Source organism: Balearica regulorum, chromosome 1, assembly GCF_011004875.1.
Source record: "Balearica regulorum gibbericeps isolate bBalReg1 chromosome 1, bBalReg1.pri, whole genome shotgun sequence".
Taxonomy (NCBI): Eukaryota; Metazoa; Chordata; class Aves; order Gruiformes; family Gruidae; genus Balearica; species Balearica regulorum.
The window spans coordinates 78,656,311-78,674,842 of record NC_046184.1 but is presented as its reverse complement, the minus strand read 5'-3'; the positions used below and the strand labels follow the sequence as shown (position 1 = coordinate 78,674,842).

The 18,532-nt window shown below is 40.9% G+C and overlaps 1 protein-coding gene and 1 long non-coding RNA gene across 2 annotated transcripts in view; both read right to left on the bottom strand.

Annotated features, from left to right (window-relative positions):
- ATXN10 (ataxin 10) overlaps window positions 1–15,285 on the bottom strand; it is a 104,600-nt gene extending 89,315 nt beyond the window's left edge. The window contains 4 exon segments of the mRNA XM_075760418.1: window positions 1,300–1,311; window positions 6,816–6,898; window positions 9,182–9,373; window positions 15,038–15,285. Coding sequence (XP_075616533.1) covers window positions 1,300–1,311; window positions 6,816–6,898; window positions 9,182–9,373; window positions 15,038–15,165 — 415 coding nt within the window. The 5' untranslated portion in view covers window positions 15,166–15,285.
- LOC142602803 (uncharacterized) lies at window positions 10,864–14,964 on the bottom strand. The gene is made up of 3 exons (XR_012836628.1): window positions 14,782–14,964; window positions 14,077–14,175; window positions 10,864–11,005 (listed from the first exon to the last, which is right to left on the bottom strand). It is a non-coding gene; the product is annotated as an uncharacterized LOC142602803 (long non-coding RNA).
- Window positions 15,286–18,532: the final 3,247 nt, after the last annotated feature.

Here is an 18,532-nt window from a genome sequence, read left to right as displayed (position 1 = left end):
TTTCACTGAGTGCGGACAGAACCAAAAGGTTTATTTCTCCTAGCCTCTCTTGAGGAAGTAGAAATCACTTGAATCACTTAACTGGTATTCACTCATTTTTGTTTTCAGGAATACTTTTGCAAACATAACTCAAGCTCCCTGGTTTACTGAGATCCAAAACCATTTGATTAAACATCTCCATTTCTGCAAATCCTTGAAAATGACTTTGAATTAACAACTTTTTAGAAGGGATAAGCTACCCAATGCAGCTCCTGGGAATTTCTGATATCCCCGATTTATTTTCAGGGATCTCTCATAACAAAATGTCAATATGATTTTCTAGTATTTCATGAACTCCTACAGCTTGATTCAGTGCCTTTTTAACACAGCATGCCTTCACCTTCAAGAGTTCACAAAGAAATCAAGTATCCTTTGCTCAACTGTGTGATGTTCTCCTCCTGCAGACCTCAAGAGAAAGTTTTTGTCTTGTTATTCATCAAAGCTGAAATGCTTCCATCCCATATGGCTTTTGAAAGAAATAGTATCTCTGGAAGCTATATATAGCCTATAGGTTCTTTACCCTTTATTTTTGAAGCACACACATCCTTATGCCTTTTTGGTTTTAATCTCAATGAAGGAACAGTGTTGTTTTTATTTTTACAGAGTTCTGAACTCCAAGGTTACTTATTGCCATTTCTTCTGCAGAGTACTTCCCTTCTGCACCGGCACATCAACAAGTACTTTCCAACGCACTTTCTTCCTAGACTCCGAGCAACCCGTAATGCAGTAATGGTTCAAAAGCAATTTTTTTTTTCATTAACTAAAGAAAATACACATGATATCTAATCACGTCCAAGTCAGTTTGAGTACTTAAAGAACACTGACTGAAGCTGAATCCAAGTTATTATTAATGCTGCTAGCACACAGAAGGAAAAAAAGGGCGGGGGGGGGGGAGGGAAGGAAAAGCACTGAAGAAGTTTCAGATTCATTGTGGTCATCTTTACCTGAACCATCACAGGCTTTCTCCTTAAAGCAAGAAACCTTTCTTTATAGCTCCCTTGTAAGTACATGGCATTCGGAGTATTTTAAAAATGTTTAAGACAAGATATTGCATATTTTCCCACACATCCTCCCTCAAGAAAGGAGGTGAGAACAGGTGTTAGACATACGATATTCATGTTGCTGAACACCCTACCAGAAAATGCTCATTACTATAATAAGCACAGCATTAAAAAAATCTACATAGAGTCATCTTCCATCACTGCTTTTAAAGGAATGTTTTAAGTTCTGTTCTGAATACAGTATCTGTGGCAGTTTAACTACACCTGAACACTTTTCAGAAAATTGGAAGCAAAGTCAAATTCCTGTTTAAGGATTCAAGCTTATCATCCACTATAATTTACCTGATGTTTCTGGACTTCATAACATCAAGAGCTGCGAACAACCTAAACCTTCATACAACAGCTAGTGCATCTGGATCCTGATCTTGACTGAGATCTCCAGGAGTACCCGTGGCATTAACATATGCTGTTAATATTCTCCCATTAATGCATGTTTATGCAGCTTACCCTGGTCAGTTAAAACCCCTAAAAACTTAAAAGGCATGGCATCAGCACAGCGTAATAACAATACCCGTGCTACTTGGTTTAAAGCTAGCTTGAGGATCACCAGCAGCCTGGAACTGAGGAATGCTGGTGTGATGCTCTGAGCGTTTCTCTCAGGCAGACACAAACAGCGTGGTATTGCTCCGCGGCCGGTAAGGTGCAGTTGCACTCAGTTCTGCTCAGAGAGTACAATCAACTCATTCAGAGAACTTGCACAACAAATTGTCCCACGCAGGGCAGCTATCAGGCATTCAATGCCTTTTCATCCTAGAGGAGAGAAAAGTATTTTGGCAGATAAATTAAGCAATTATGTTGGAATTCAAAGCACATTCTTCAGTATCGGCAGTATTTTGAAGCGGTGAAAGGTTTGAGAAGATCTATTTACAAACAAAAAGATTAAAGCTTCTTCTGTCCAGGATGGGGTGGGGGTGGGAATCAATGAAAGGATCAAATGGGACACAGCCTATTGAACATAAGCTTGCTTCAAAACAGGCCCTCACTGCAATTTAGTAAGGAGAAACAAAGCTATCTGTTTTATTCCAGATTTCAGAGATGAATCCTAAATCCAGATCTCACACTCTGGAATCTAAAGATCCATCATCTTGACAAACCTCAACGCACCTTCCCAAAGGTCTGCTAGATTCTGCTGGAAAGCTTAAGATCTGCCATAGGAAAAAGAGGAAAAAAAAAAAATCATAAAAAATAACCCCACAACCAAACCAAGACACATGCTATGAAGTGAAGGAGATTTTCTACTCGGGCTTCTGACAAGGATATTTCCTATGTCTGCTGCAATCCCTAACATACTGAACTACTTCTTAGCTCTTAAGAGATCTAGGTCTGCTTTAAGTTCACTTAAAGTTCATCTGGCAGCTTCATCAGCCTGCTCCACTGGTAAGTGTTCTTGGTCTTTGTACCTACAGCAGGGGGAAAAAAAAAAAGCTTGCTATGATGAGGCTTTTTTTAAAAAAAAAATAAAAAAATAACTAAAACAAAAGGGATGTGGAGAGGGCACTATAAAAATTCCATTAGATCTATATTCTGCAGAGACTTAAATTTTTCCTAAGACTCCAAGTAAAAATTTAACTGTCTTATTAGCTATTTGTTAGAAGACTGTGGTCTCAAGTCAGTTAAAGAAATATAACAGACCTTCTTTCATGCAGCACTTCTGCACAAGCAAGTACAGTTCCTGCATCTTCTTCAATCCGTATTCAAATTGATTCTGAGCTGGGGAGAGGGGGGTAGCACTTGTAATCTGGTTTGTCTTCCCACCAGGAATATCCAAGCTATGAAATCTAAGAGGTGAAGTACCTCCTTATGCAATCACCCACTTCCTAGACTTTCAGTATGCATAGTTTTAAGAATGCTGAGGTGAAGTCCAGTTTTCATATACTATTCAAGAAGTGTAGCACTTGAATTTTTCTCTGCTTGACTGGGAAGTTGTATCTCTAGCAGACAGGAGGAGGGAGGGCTGCTATAGTAATAAGAAAACAGAGTATATTTACAAGTCTGCGTGACTTACGTGACACAAATCAGTCTTGATGCTGCCCAGAAGGGCGGCTACAAATTGTTAAACACTTGTTTAGCATCATTATCCATCAACCCCCTGTGCTCACCTAGCTGTTGGCTTTCACTGTGCAACTCCTTAGAGTAAGTTCCCTTCTCTAAGTACTACAAAATATGAATCGCTCAAGACAAATTACTACTATGTATCATAAGCAAATATGAGAAGAGAAACTAGGCCATGGAATACAACTAAAACTAACTTGGGAAGTAGGAGAGGAAGAGTGGGGACAGCTATCTGTAGCAGCACCACACAGGAATGGCCTAAAAAAGTTCTTTTATATATGTATTAAAAAGAAAGGAGAATATTATTACAGGAATGGCTGGCTTGCAGGTGGGGTCGGACAATCTTTATATGCCATGTGTATGAATTAACTTGTTATTTTTAAACCTATCTGAGGCCTTAAAGAGCTATTCTGGGACAGGCATGCTAACTCACCTTCAAATTTTTCTGGACCATTGCCTTAGTGGCATATCATGTACTCAAGACAACAGCTTTTTCCACAGCTGGCTGGGACAAGTACATCACAAGCATACAGGATTTTATCTAACTTTTCACAGCACTAAAAAAAAAAGGACATTTGCTGAAAACTTGCAGTAGAGTTGTTTCAGTAAATACACTGAAGTGAGGAACCATCTATATAACACTTGAGCCTAAGATAAACTGTTAAAAAAAGTATTTCTCCTAGAGAAGATGCAAAGAAGTCTGGATTTAATTGAATGAATCATAGCACCAGTTTTTAATCACAGCACTTTGCACAGCACCTCGTTCTTTGCTGCTTTTAACATATGTTGCTAGAACAGGCAGTTCGTCCCCTCCCTTAAAACTACCACACTGGTCACAGTAGTGGCCAGAGAATATATACTTTATTTCATTTCTGGTTTTATCCATTACAAATTGCACTACACTAAAAACTTTCCTACAAAAATTTCCAAACTACTCAGAAACTTACCAGTCTTAACAGTTACCAATGGGTAAGAATGAAAACATACCACAGATCAGGTGATAATAATTTTTCAGTCTGCATAAAGAATTTTCAGTCTCTTTTCTTCATAAGTACAATAATGTTGGAACTTCAAATTTATTTAGCCTACAATTATTTGATTTTGGAATTTTTCACAGGGACACGAATCGAAATATTATTTAGTGTTGTTTCCTCTGTGATACAGCATTACCTCTTTATCCTTGTATTTTGTTGCTATGGAAGCAACATGAAGGTATTTAAAATACCTTAAGAATATAAATAGGCACCAAGAGGGATCATCAAATGCAAGAAGCCATTTAAATGAGGAAATGGGACACACATCCAAACAAACAACTTGAAATATTCCACTCAACACCCGATTATCTGCTAGAACAAAATACACATGCTACTCTAGCCCTGTGACCGAGTTTCCTATATGAAATATGAGGAGAATCAAAGTAGAAATATAGTTAATAAACATAGTAACATTTACCAATTTCACAGGTTCCTTTTGTTTCAAAGGTGCTATCCCAGTCCAATTTAGCAATTTGCCTCGCTTTTGAAAGTACAACTAATAACGCACAGTTGAACGTAACTGTTAACTTCTGAGGTATACCCTGTAAAAGGAGCTGGGCCTCCAGGCACTAGCTTTATTTTCACTTAGAACAAAGCTCATCAGATCACTCGGCAAGGAATTAGCAACACTTGCTTGTCTATGGAACACCTAAGCCATGCTCACCACAGTTGTTTCCCAATGAGATCAATACTACACACAGCATCAAATGAAGCATCTATCCTGGGTCATGTATCAAATTTTAGTAGTAACTCAAACTCATTTGTTGAATGGCTATGTAGAGTAATGGTCACAAAACACTTTTTATTGAAATATTGTTAGAAACTTTCTGGTCAATACCCTCTTTAATTTTCAATGGTGACAAAAAGAGATTTTACAACATCCTCTGGCTAGGAAAAGGAGGCTGAAGCAGTTAATCAAATTACTGCGTTCCACCCCCTCCTCTCTTTTTTGCTGAGTAACATTCACTGCTGCTTCTTCAGATCCCAGCAGCAGCACAGCAACACACATGCACAGGATACCCATCAAGGAGGGGTCAGCAGTCACAGGACTGAAGGGGAAACCTCAGGCCATGCATGTAACCAACAAGGGGTACGTTCTGCTCACTCCCCTACAGGTGCTGGGAGGAACCACTGCAAGGTAGTATTCTTACACCGCAATTCCTGATGCTTTGAATACGCTGAAGGTGAGAAGTCCGCTTCTCCAGGACAGCCTTTCAAGCTTACTGCTGTCAAGGACCCTACCAGGGACAACGTCAGGCTGGACAAAACCAGCATGTTCGTTTCCATCACTTTTCCTTTTCTCTTTACTGGTCTATGAAGGGGTTCACAACTGTGGGGCAGGATATTCTTGCCCTCCATGCCTCTTCCCAGTCCTCCCTCTCTGACCCGGTGACACGGCTTGAGAGTCACTCCTGTGTGCTATCAGTTCCTCCTCTTGATGATCACTGAGCAAAGCCCCCTTCTTGCCACCCACAGCGTTTTGTTCTGGTCCTCCCACATGATTGTGCTTACCATCACTGATCCTTCCCTGGAGGAAGGATTCCAGCAATGGGTGAAGGAGTGAACATGGCTTAAGCATAATACCGTTACATGCCTTGAAGGCTTCATTTTGAGCCAAATATAGCAGCAAAAGGAAAAACAGTATCCTGAACTTCACTGCTCTTTCCCAGCTTCATAAAGGCGTTTGAGGGTAAGTTACTGCATCACAGTAGTTTCACTTGCTTTCACAAAATGTCAGAAAAGCAGCAACAGGAACCCAGTAAAAACCTCATTTAAGTAAAAGGAGTGAAAAGAAATAAAAGTAGCAAGAGAAACCAAATGTTCCCTACTAAAGACTGGGGTCCAATACCCTGTACAAAGCTCCATATGCACACATAGGGAAACACAGATTGTGAAGAGAATTACTGAAAATGCCTTAATATCCAGTGAAATGAGTTTGATAGAAATCGGTAGCAATAACTGCCATTAAAGAGGAAGGATCCTACATTCAGATTTTCTCTTCACTGCACGAAAAGAAAAGAAAAATCACATCCATTAAGGAAACATGAACACTACTCAAATCAGTATTTAGTTCCTGGCAGATATTAGCCTGACTGGTCAGCAACCACAGTACAGAAATGAAAATTAAAAAATAATTTTAAAAATGTCACAGCCAAAATTTGTTTCCTGGAATTCGATAAATTATGTCAAATGTCATCAAAATAAAAAAAGGAGGATTTCTTCATTTCACTACATTCGCAGATAAAATAAAAAGACAGTCAAACAGCAGAACATATTTTGAATGGAGGTATTACAGGAACTTTTACTTTTTGCAATTCAAATATCCTGGTTAATTTTAAAGAAGTTTCCATATATCTTTCCTTTAACAATCTACAGGGAACAGTTGAGGGGAAAATACAATTGGACTAGACTTGGGGCCAAGGTTTTTTTCCAAGCAGCACAAGAGAAGGTCCCCCAATTCTTAACTGCAATTCAAGAAATTCAGGAAAAAAAAAACATTAAGCTTATTTATGAAAAAAATGCATCAGTAAGGTGACATCATACCACCACAAGACTTCCCATGTAAAAAAAGAAAAATTATATACACATAGAGCCCGGGATATGTATTTAACAAAATCCACAGCCTTACCAGTCAATAACAATTCTTCTTTGATTTGTATTCCATTAAGCAATTTGATCAAATGGACAGACGTAGAGATGAGACCCAAGTTCCTATTATTAAATTGGGGGAGAAAAAAAACCATCACTTGAAATACACTCAAATAAGGGGAAAAGGTTTTTCACTGAAGTTAACAGCAAGCCTTTAACATCTTCAGAAACTCTGAAATAAAAGGCAGTTTATCCTATGTAACTGTGCCTGACTATCAATAGCCACACTACTACCATCAGAAGCAAAAGGAATGGGTTTACTGCATCAGCCTGCACATATAACAATTTTGCACACAGTACCTTCAGAGCTAAGTACCCTTTCCTCTCTCTTTGCTATTCTTCTAAATCAGATGTTAAAAATTAGCAGGTTATTCCTGCAATTTAAACAGCTTTATTTGTATTTGCTTTGTTTCAAGTTCAAGTGTTCAGAGAAAGTGTCAATGTATGTTACTTAGTAATAAACTTTAAATTACCCAGTAATAAATTTTGAGGATTTTAAGTACTAACAAAGTGATTAGCGACAGCCATCAAATAAACAACAGGTCCAGTTCAAAGGGAAACATACAAAACTCTCAGAGGGAAGCAGGGAAGCTCAAGTAATTGTTTGTCCTTACTCCAGTGAGAAGGAATCACAGGTAGAATCTCAGAATGGTTTTGGTTGGAAGGGACCTTTGAAGATCATCTAGTCCAACCCTCCTGCGATAGGCAGGGACACCCTCCACTACATCAGGTAGCTGAAAGCTCCATCCAACCTGGCCTTAAACACTTCCAGACATGGAAAAACATGGTGATAGTGAAGATAAACCAGTGAAATTAAGCCATTTGGAATCAAAACCACCAAAATAATTCTACAGCCAAAGATCAGCAATCCTGGAGATAGACAACATACACACCAGGAAGTGCACCCAGCACGATACTAAAAGGAGTATAAATTGTTATGCTACTACAAAGTATCCGTGAGTGACTCGCTGAATCCTTCACTGTTGGAAACACAGTCAGCACTTTCTACCCACACTGGCCTTCTCCTTCCTGAATCCAAGGAATTATTAGCACAATTATTAGTACAATTATTAGCATCCAGCTTCCTAAATGAGCAAGGCTATGCTAACTGCCTAGTGAGGGCAAGTACGCAGCACAGGTATAACACATTTTTGTTCAGAAGCCAGCTGGATATCTGAATGCCATTAGAAAGTTAAATTTAGGTTTTAGTTTCTAATGGCATTCAGATATCCGTAACTAGGTTGTATTTGTCATGCTACTGAAAAGGTCAATCCTACCATCTCCCAGCCACATAATTCTGTTCCCCCTGTTTTGTTAACATGACTAACAATGGAGCTGCAATAAGTTACAATAATGAACCCAGTCTGGCTAAATGTACACGTAAATTTTCTGTCAGATCAGTTCCTTGACCCACAACATGATCACTGCTATGAAAAAAAGGTAAGAGCCTGACTTAGATTTACCTTATTCTAAAACTAATGCCTTCTACGAAAATTCCTACAACTTTCGTGGCATTAAGAAAATTCTGCCCCAGCACAGAAGTTGCAACTTTGTCCCATGTCAAATTTATACTTAGTTTGATAAATTTGACAAGTCCCAAGAAACCATATTTTAAGATTGCTCTCCACAACACTTCTTCATGACCTAACAAACTTGTAACAAGTTTTTGGAACTTTTTTTTTGTTGGTTGGTTTTGGGTTCTTGGGGGAAGGAGATGTTACTTGTTGCTTTCTGGTTGTTTGTTGGTTGTTTTTTTAAAAAAAAAACAGAAGGTAGACTACCAGGTTTTCAGTAACTACCGCTGGCCATATCCCAAGCATCCCCTCAATGTTGCAACAGACACAGGCAAAAAAAAAAAAAAAAAAAAAAGCTAAATAACTTTGAGAAACCAGATGACTTCTTATTATCCATCACATTACCTACATATGTATCAGGGTTGATATGCACAATTCTACATGCTATACTTTGCCATGAGTGCCAGCCAGACCTAAATGTACCCAAAAAACCCATACTAATCCTGTAACTGATAATTAAGACTATTTACTTATTATTTAAACAAATGAGAAAAAAAGACAGTTCGACAGTCAGACTTCCAAAGGGCTTGTATCGTTTGCATAATCAACTCGCATTAAGGACACAAACACTTTGTTTGTGCCCCAAACTCTAACCTACAAATAGGTCAGCTATTTTTGTTCCTTGCATACTTCATTTCAAGGGATTGCAAGCAGGAAATATCAGTTAATAAATCAACTAACACAGCAGTGTAAAATAAGAAACTCTATATAAAACCACACAAACATCAGAAGGTTATATTTTTGTATGGGTTAAAATGGATCATAACTATACCTCATGACATGTTGATTCTTGGCACACTCAACACAGGCATTCCTCAGACATCTGAAACACTCTGCTATGAGCAGCAGGCAGGTGTCTAGATCTACCAATTCACAGGAGCCCTTGCAGGCCTGCTCAATTTCACTTGAGGCGCTCATCAGGATTTCCAGGAGATTCCGAAATACACTTTCTTCTGCCATTTCTCTGAAATAAATAAATTTGTAGTGAACAAAAAAAAAAAGTGCCACTATCAAAAAGTATCATATTATGACAGTTACGCTTTTTATTGTAAACCCAAAGTTGCTTCTGCATCTATCTGTAACTATCCTTAGTATACAAGTTCTTTCATGTAGAAAGAGCAAAATACATGCACACAATTGTCCCACCAGCCTTTTCAGAAAAGGAGCTGTGAGGGAGTTGTGTTGCCTTAGCATTCCTACAGCTTTCCAACAGCTCTTTGGAATAAAAAAAAATGAACAAAGTCTCCCTAATGCATATAGCTGGCATTATTATACATGACTGCAAGTTGGTTTAAGAATCAGGAATTGATTTAATTAATGAACACAGTTTACATGTCTAGCACTAACGTTTCAGAAGAAGAAGGTATCAGAAGTTCCATTATAAATTAGGTCTGCCGCAAATTTCACCAGAGGGAGAAAGAGTCGCAAAGAACGCCGTGGCTGCCCTAGCGTCAAAGCCAAGGGTGAAAGTCAACTCTGTCTACTTCAGCAGAAAACTACCCAAACAAAAAAAAATACCATGCACTTCTTAGAGTATCAAGACCTAGGAAAACAACACTACAAAACCATAAGCACATAAGACAGATGCTATATGAATCCATGAGAGAGCTGATGCTGCTGCACCACATAGCTTCACTAAACTTCCCAGAACAGACGTGCACACCTGCAGATGATCTGTCACACAGATACATACAATGTTTCCAAACTATAGATATTCGCATACCCTCTCCCCTGATTTTATGTTCAGAAAGATGAGACATACTACAAACATTGCTAACTCAGTTTTGATACTACATGCTGGTAAAAAGAAGCCACACCAAAGAGTATCTATGGCATTGCTACAGGAAAGCTCAGTAAATGTGCTCATCTAATACTTCTGACCAGAGCCAAAAAAAGGCAAATCCAGACACAGCTTCCTTGAACCTTAAACAGACTTGTTGTATACTAGCTTTTCTGTTTGATGCTTGAGTATCTCAGACATAAGGTTGAAACATACCTCCAAAGCTATGAACAAAAGAGAGCAAGATGAAATGTAAAGTAACATTGAGCAAAATATGTTCACACAGAAAACTCTTTCTAAAGGAAAATTTTAAAATTTCTTGATCAAACACTAGTGGATGAGACGGTATTACCTGTGTTCTGCTGCTTGCTCAGATGTCTAAATACTCGGATGATTAGAAATTCTACCTACTCTTTATCATAAGTGACCACATGTCCATAAACCATAAAATCATAGAATCATAGGTTTGAAAAGACCCTTAAGATTATCAAGTCCAACCGTTAACCTAACACTGCCAAGTACACCACTAAACCATGTCCCCGAGTGCCACATCAACGCATCCCATCTGTAATACCTTTAGACATGTCTGAAGACCACTGTATTTCCCACCTCTGCTCCTGCCATGTTCTCTTTCCTAAACAAAAATGATTCTCTCAGCCTTTACTCACAGCACATGTTTTTAAGCCTCTCATCACTTTCGTTGCTCCAATAGTGACACTTTCATGTTTGTCTGCATCTTAATGACAGTACAGTACATCCAATATTAAGGTCTTTTAGGGCGTGGAGTGGATTTATAAGGAAGGAAGAGCACTTGTACTGTAAGAAATACAACAATGTACACAAATCATTAAATTATTACAACATTAGATTTCAGATCTCCAGGAAATATGTATTTTATTCTACAATCTCACAGTTGAGCAACACACGTACACAGTCTCCATCTACATTAAAAAACACACCTCAGTATCAATGAGAATTACTGGGGGGAAGCTACATTTTACAGTGGTGTAATACTATGGGGAAAATACCAAAGCAGCACAGCAAAGACCAAAAGCAGAGCATTTCTCAGTCATAAAGAAAACAGTGGAGTTTATATAATCAGAAAGAAGGTTTGGGATTTGGTTTTAAGACACAAGAAAACCTTCAAGTCCCATGAACGTCTTCGACTTATAAGAAGTGGTGCAGCTCCTGCCGCTTCATGACAGGTACACATGCCAAAAGAAGATTCAGTGGCTGACGGAACACAGTACACACGGTAAATGCATCCAGACACAAATTTTTCTAAACACCAGAAGAGCTATGGTCTGGTAAAGCAGCACTCAGCCAGGCCCCATCCCAAAGACACAAAAGCCATGTTTTCCCCATTGAATGAATATGCCATACAGAACCATTAGCTGTTAGTCAGCTGAGTTTTTAAACACTGAAATTATTCTAAAATAGGAAAACTCTCAGTCCAACTGCAGTTTCCTTTATTATTTGCCTATGCCATGTGTTGGATTATGACATGAAATTGGTCATTTCCTGACCCAACTTCAAAATACAGAAATCATGGTCAGTGCAAGACATGTACTACTGTGTAACATTCAATTATTTGAAATTGGTAAAACAGAAATGAAAAAAGCTGCGAGTACTTTTGCGTGTGTTCTTGTGAATATACCAGTAAAAGGACACCTTACAATTACTCTTATCCTGGAAAAGTTTCTACTCTCATTACAGAGTTATGCAGCAGAACAGAAGTTTTAGCCAGATACTGGATCACAAGCATACTGCGCCATTGCGACATTTTTTTTTCCTTAATATTAGATTGAAAGTGTAAAAAAAAAAACAAACCAAAAAAACCAAACAAAAACCTAACAGTATAGACATATCCAGTAAAATACGAAGATGAAGCTCTTGCCTGTCCTAACAGAGCAAGCATGAGGCACACAAGGAAGTGCCTGTCCTCACTGTGAATGTGGAAGTAGATGTGGATTTTTACATATCAGTGAGGAGAGACAGAACTCCCTATCTCTCTTACATACTATGAAAGAAAACAAACGTGGTCAAGCCAGATCTTTCTCGGCAGAAATCAAATCTCTTCCTACAACAGAAAACTCTAAGTGAACAAGCAAAAGTTATTCCAAATTAACAAGGAATGACTTAAAGGCTGTTTGGTAAAGCAGGATTCTATTCAGAGAAAATTTAAATGCGACTCTTGTACTTAAGCATTTATACATCATTGCAATTTGACTGTGTACTACAAAGGAATTTTAATAAAAACATTCTTCTGCATAAAAATTGAAATTCTCAAATTAGTGAGGAGGGTAGGAAGTGTTTAGCTAACACTAAGAAATCAGTCAGGAGAGATTTCAGGTAACTGTTCCACAGCAATGGTTACCACCATTTTAAAAAAAATAATCTTTTTCCAGTGGTATGACAAAGATTCACATACAGATAAAAACAGCAGCTACAACTATTTAAAAATGTATTTTTAAAAAGGAAAATATTTTCCTTCCATAACCTTTTCCCTAATCTTTAAATATCAATATATAAAACTAGCAAAGAGCCTGTTAAGTAACATTCTATTGTAAACAGGCCTCAGCATTCATTCAGCCCTGCTCTGTGGATATTCCACAAACTTCTGATTCCTATGTTTTGTTGCCTCAGACAGGACCTTCACAATTTGCTACTGCCACCTGTCCTTGATTTCAGCAGCAAGTATTCTGCAGGAATACAAAAGGAAGTAGAAAGAAAGGGTGCAGCAACCCAGCTCTCAGACAAGGAAGACAAGCACAATTTCTTGTTAAGTCAAAACAAAGAGTCAGAATTCATGTATCCATGCCAAAAGGAAGATTACTGTCATTCCTTGTAAGATCCAAGTGCTTGATTGCTAAAACCAGAAACTGTACAAGATAACATCCTAGTGAACACAGAGTTAAAAACATTAATGCAACCCTGTTCAAAAGACCAAGGCTCCCAAAATCATAAAATTCATCAGGAATTTGTGAACATCCAGAAGTTTGCAATTCTATATTTCTACTCTGTTTTTGGTACTTACACAATTCCACTCCTGTAAACAGAGTGCCTAAAAAGCCTTTATGGCATTTATCTTCACAATTTTCCTGGAAATAGAATAAAGCCATTTTCTTCCTTTTACAGAGTCGTAATGGAAGCATAAAGAAATCAGGTCACCTGCTCAAAAGCACTGGAAATCTTGAGTAAAGCACGTAGCTGTATTCAAGTCTCCCAAATTCCACACCACAGTCTCATAGTTGCAGAATTATTTTCTTCACCTTATTTGCTTCCGAATTACAGACCACTAGAACTCACATTTTTTAATTATTTTGTTTCCGCAAGCACTGAACAATCACGTAATAACAAAAGAATTGCCACTGAATATCACAACTTCAAATACCAAACAACCATTGGGTTGTGCATTCTGGTTCAACAGCACCAACAACAGTATTTTCCACAGTTGCTGAATTTATTGCCAAATTTGCTCTCATTCTGTCACGTCCTATAGGATGTAAGCTAACACTACAGCCTTGTCTTTCTGGAGGGGCAATTATAGTGTCTCTCTTCCAGCCCACTTGCACCCACAAAACTTGGCAGTTTTGGGGAATATCTACTCCTCTGTCAAACACAGTGGCAGAGATTTCAGGGAGGAAGGCAAGAAACAGGCAGAGAAAGCATCAGCATATAAACACAAAATCTGCACGGGTCCTCCTGTTTTCCTAGAGAAATTGAGATGAACACGAGAAGAAGGTCTCCTGTACACACGAAGATCATAAGAAAATATTTGTACATACATCTTCCCCCACCCCCAACTTTTAAATGTGCATTTAATTAACAAAAACAGTATTGAGAATTAAAATAAAAAAACCCAACAAACAAACCACCACCACTACCATTTCATGCTACACTAAGAACTTTGATTTCTTCTTTCTTGTGTGTCTTCAACAGCTACTGTTAGGATGAGCTTCACACCAACCAATGCTGCCTCCCACCTTCCAGGAAGAGCAGAAACCCTCACTGTAAGCCCAGTCACACAGCTGAACCTCTGCATGCCCAAGCTCTGCCAAAGCCAAGAGTGTTGTACGGTATTGCAGAGGTTCCCCCGGTGTTACAGGAACAGCAACGCTCCAGACTAGCCCCTTGCTTTCTCTCCCTTTCTTAAAGCTACTAAAGGGCACCCAACCTTGCCTCCTACTGAAGCCACCAGAGCCCACCCCACTGCAGAGTGCGTGCCCTCAGCCACCAAGGCCTACATCAACCACCACCCTCATCCCAAGGCCCTGCCCTCACGCAGGCATGAGCCTGTCACCCAGCACGGCCTCACACAGGCACATCTTACCCATTTCTGGCCGCCCTGCAAGGCTCCCAAAGGCTTTTTGCCCCACAGCGCCCACAACCCACCCTGAGCACGGCAGCTGTTGTCATCTGCGACTGGGAGACACAAAGCTTTCCTCCCTGCCCTGGGCCTGCCACTGGCACAAAAATGCAAGCAAACTGCCAGCTCCTCATGGGACCCCAAGGGAAAGGAGGGGAGAAGGGACAGGTGACCCCCGAGTTCCACACGAACAGCCCCCGGGGGGGGCTGGGTGGGCAGAGACCTCACAGCAGGGACCGACGGCACCCGGTCGCCCCTCTGTGGGCACTGCGGGCTCCTTTCACTGCGGAGCCCCTGGCTTCCAGCCTACACCTCGAGAGGCAGGACTGCACTGAGAGCAGAGACGAGCTCTGCCTGCCGGCACCCGAGCGGTCACGCCGACACAGGGACCACCCAGGCCCGTCGGCCCCGCCACTTCCCGCCACCGGAGCTCCCTCCCCCGGCCCACGTGGCCGCGGGCGGCCCCTCCTCCCCGCTACCTGGGCTGCCCCTCCCGGAATAAGCTCGCCAGTGCCCGTACGCTCTCCAGGCGGGTCTCCGGCGCGGCCGCCACGGCGTGCCTTAGCCGCGCCGCCGCAGCGGGCAGCGCTCCCGCCGCTGCCGCCATGGCCTGCCCCGGCGCGGCCCAGCTCCGCCCCCCGCCGCGCGGAAATGGCGGCGGCCCGGCCCCGGCGAACGGGCGGTGCGCACGGCGCGGCACAGTGCAGCGCTCCGCAGGGCCGGCTCGGGGCCCGGCGGTAAAATGGCCGCGTCGCCTCGGGGGGTGCGGACGGGTGTTCGGCGTCGCGTCGAACCTTGCCTTCCCCGCCGTGAGAAACTAACCGTGGGGACAGCTTTCAATTTCGCTTCCTGTGGGCCCACAGCGGCCTTCGGGGCTGCCCCTCGGCTCTCCTCAGGGAGTGCTGCGCACCACAGACGTGCTCCTTCTGCTCATCCTGTCTGCCTTTGGAGATAGCTGCCTCTAAATGGTCCGAATAAATATTTCACTGTGTTCTAAACATACATATGAAAAGTTAATATATATACATTGGGGAAAATAATCAGGCTTCCCATGGATAAAAAGACTAATTGTGGCCAAATACTCTGCAAGACCTTGTTAGACTGGAACTAAACCAAATTTACCAAAGACAGTTGAAGGAACATGAAAGCAATACCTACTACAGAAAGCATTTGGCAGAAAAAGACAGGGAACTACTGGAGAGACTCCAGCCAAGGGCTACAAGGATGATGAGGGGGCTGGAGCATTTCTCCTGTGAGGAAAGGCTGAGAGAGCTGGGTCTGTTTAGCCTGGGGAAGACTGAGAGGGGATCTCATCGACACTTACAAGAAAAGGATGGATGTCAAGAGGATGGGGCCAGGCTCTTTTTAATGGTGCCCAGTGGCAGGACAAGGGGCAACGGGCACAAACTGGAACCCAGGAAGTTCCATCTGAACATGAACGTGACCGAGCACTGGATCAGGCTGCCCTTCCCTTTGAGTATCTCAGGAGAAACCCAAAACCTGCCTGGACACGATCCTGTGCAACCTGCTCTAGGTGATCCTGCCTTAGCAGAGGGGTTGGACTAGATGATCTCCAGAGGTCCCTTCCAACCCCTACCATTCTGTGATTCTGTGAAAAACCCACCGGTGGTTCATTTCTCCCCATTCACGCCTTCCTCTCCATTTCTCCATGTGTCCCTGGTACCCAAAGCCATGTAAGTGGTCGCTGGCGCTGCGGGGAGCGGAGGGGGTGTTGCTGCCATCCCAGAGGTAGTCCCGACTCAGCTGGTGTCTGAAGGCAGTATCCTATCCCTCTTTTAGAAATAAACTTGCATGTCTTCGGTTACAGTGATGTGGACTTTTTATTATGTCCGCTGTCAAATTTGTATGTTAGTAAGTGCCATTTCCAGGCAATTTCCTGGTAGTTATTGTGTGTTACTAATGCACGAAGAACCAGTTCTTGGCAGTTCTATAGCAAAAATAGCTTTGAATAACAAGTAGAAATTAAGTAAAAGGTACCAGGCAATCATACAAGTTCTTCCTTTTAACAGTTTCTATAACTTTTAAGAATTGCCTGTTCATGAGTGATGAGTAATTTGTTTCAACTGCAGTGAAACTCGAGACTAAGAATAGTGAAGCATCAGAAGTGTCCTGGCTGCGGTTCAGCGTGTTGTGCCCGATGCTGATGACTCTGGGGAAGATGCAGCTACAGCACGTAACAACATTGTTCTGCCTGTTTGCGGTGGCCACCGATTCTGGGCAACCAGCAGGTCACAACTTTAATGAAGGAAGCAGTAGAGTACAATGAAATCCAACAAGTCACACATGCTCTGTGAAAATTATCTGCAAATACATAATTGTGTTTTTGTTTTTATCCTAGCCTGTTTGGGAAGGGACACAGTGTGCCCAGCAGTCCAGTTTTATTCAATCTTCATCATCTTTTACTTACCATTTTGCTTGTCTTTTGTCAAACACAAATCTTGTAAGCAGCAATTCCTTGTTTACCCCTTGCAAACATTTCTCTTCAGGGATTTTTTCAATGACATCTGATGTTTTAAGGTGACTGTCAATCAGCTTTTACTCCATTAAGTATACAGATTTTTCATGTAGTGCACTGAGGAGTTGCATTGCAAAATATTTTGGATCAAATACAGACTAGACCATAGATTTCCAAGACAACTACGGGGATGCATTAGTTCTCTAATTCAAACTAGTATATTGTTAAGGCTTCGATTTAACCCCAACAGACATAGAGACAAAAGTAACTCATGCTTACCCTGGGGCAAGGTTAGATACCGTACGGCAGCTCCACATACAAATATTTTCTTTTTAAGAACCCTTAGAAAGCAATGCAGAACAGAAAAGTCTTTTTTTTCCTGGCAATCTTAACAAAGTCCTGATCTTGGTGATTATCATCTTCCAACAATTTCCATAGACTAGCTTTACCCTGTTTAGACTTGCTGCCTGTTTCATCAAATGCCTCCTCAATCAGTAGTAGTATTACTCGTGGAACCTTGTGAAAAATAGTTTTGCCTAGGTATATGATCTCTTAATTTTTTTTCTGCCTTAAACAGCCACAGCATTTTTGGTTTTCCTCATTTTAGTCTTCCTTTCATTCATTCTCAACAACATACTCAAAATCACCTTTAGTACAAGGCTATGCAATACTTTGAGATTGGCTTCTTATAAGAGAGTTTTGCAGTGTCTCAGGGATATCAGTTATAGAATTTAGTCATTTTTACCAGATTACTCACAGCTGTTATATCTGAAGCTCATCTGATCTGCCTGATCCTGTGAACACAGGCAGATCCCTTAAAGATCCAGTTTGTCCCCCAAAGAGCTTACAATCTAAATAATATTTGTTTTTCTTAGCACAGATTTAAAGAACTACAAGAAGGGAAACAATCCACCTAAAGCCAACTACTCCATTTGAAACAAAAGGATGCACAACGTATTCTTAAGAGTTCTGCAGCAAATTAAGAGGTAGACCAGTTTCTTGAAGCACCAGTGTTTGAAACTGGACACAGAGAAAGATCTGTCACAGCTGAGACTCTGGAGGGAGACAGTTCTGCCATTTCAGCAAACACTGGCTCTTTAGGAGGCAAAACAGGTCAAAGAGTTTGAATCCCTCACCTCTCAGATGTTGAGAGATGGTCGTTCATTTTAATCAAAAGATGTATACTAGTGTTGCCTTTTTTATTGGAGGTAACTTCCATCAGAAGATAACATTTGGGCTCTGGAAAAAGTTACTTTACACTAAAGAAGCAAATCCCATAGCATGTTATATTTCCGGCATAAATATTAGTTTTCTGTCTCTTATTTTGGGCCTGTATTAGATTAAGTATGATTTGGGCCACAGAGCTTTGAAGCTGTAGACCAAAGCTTTTATTTTTGGTCTAGTATTTAATAGGATCCAGTGAAATTGATTGATGCACTTGGGAAAATGCTTTTGATTAGCCTTTGCTGCTGAGCAGTGAGTCCTACGGTGGATCCAC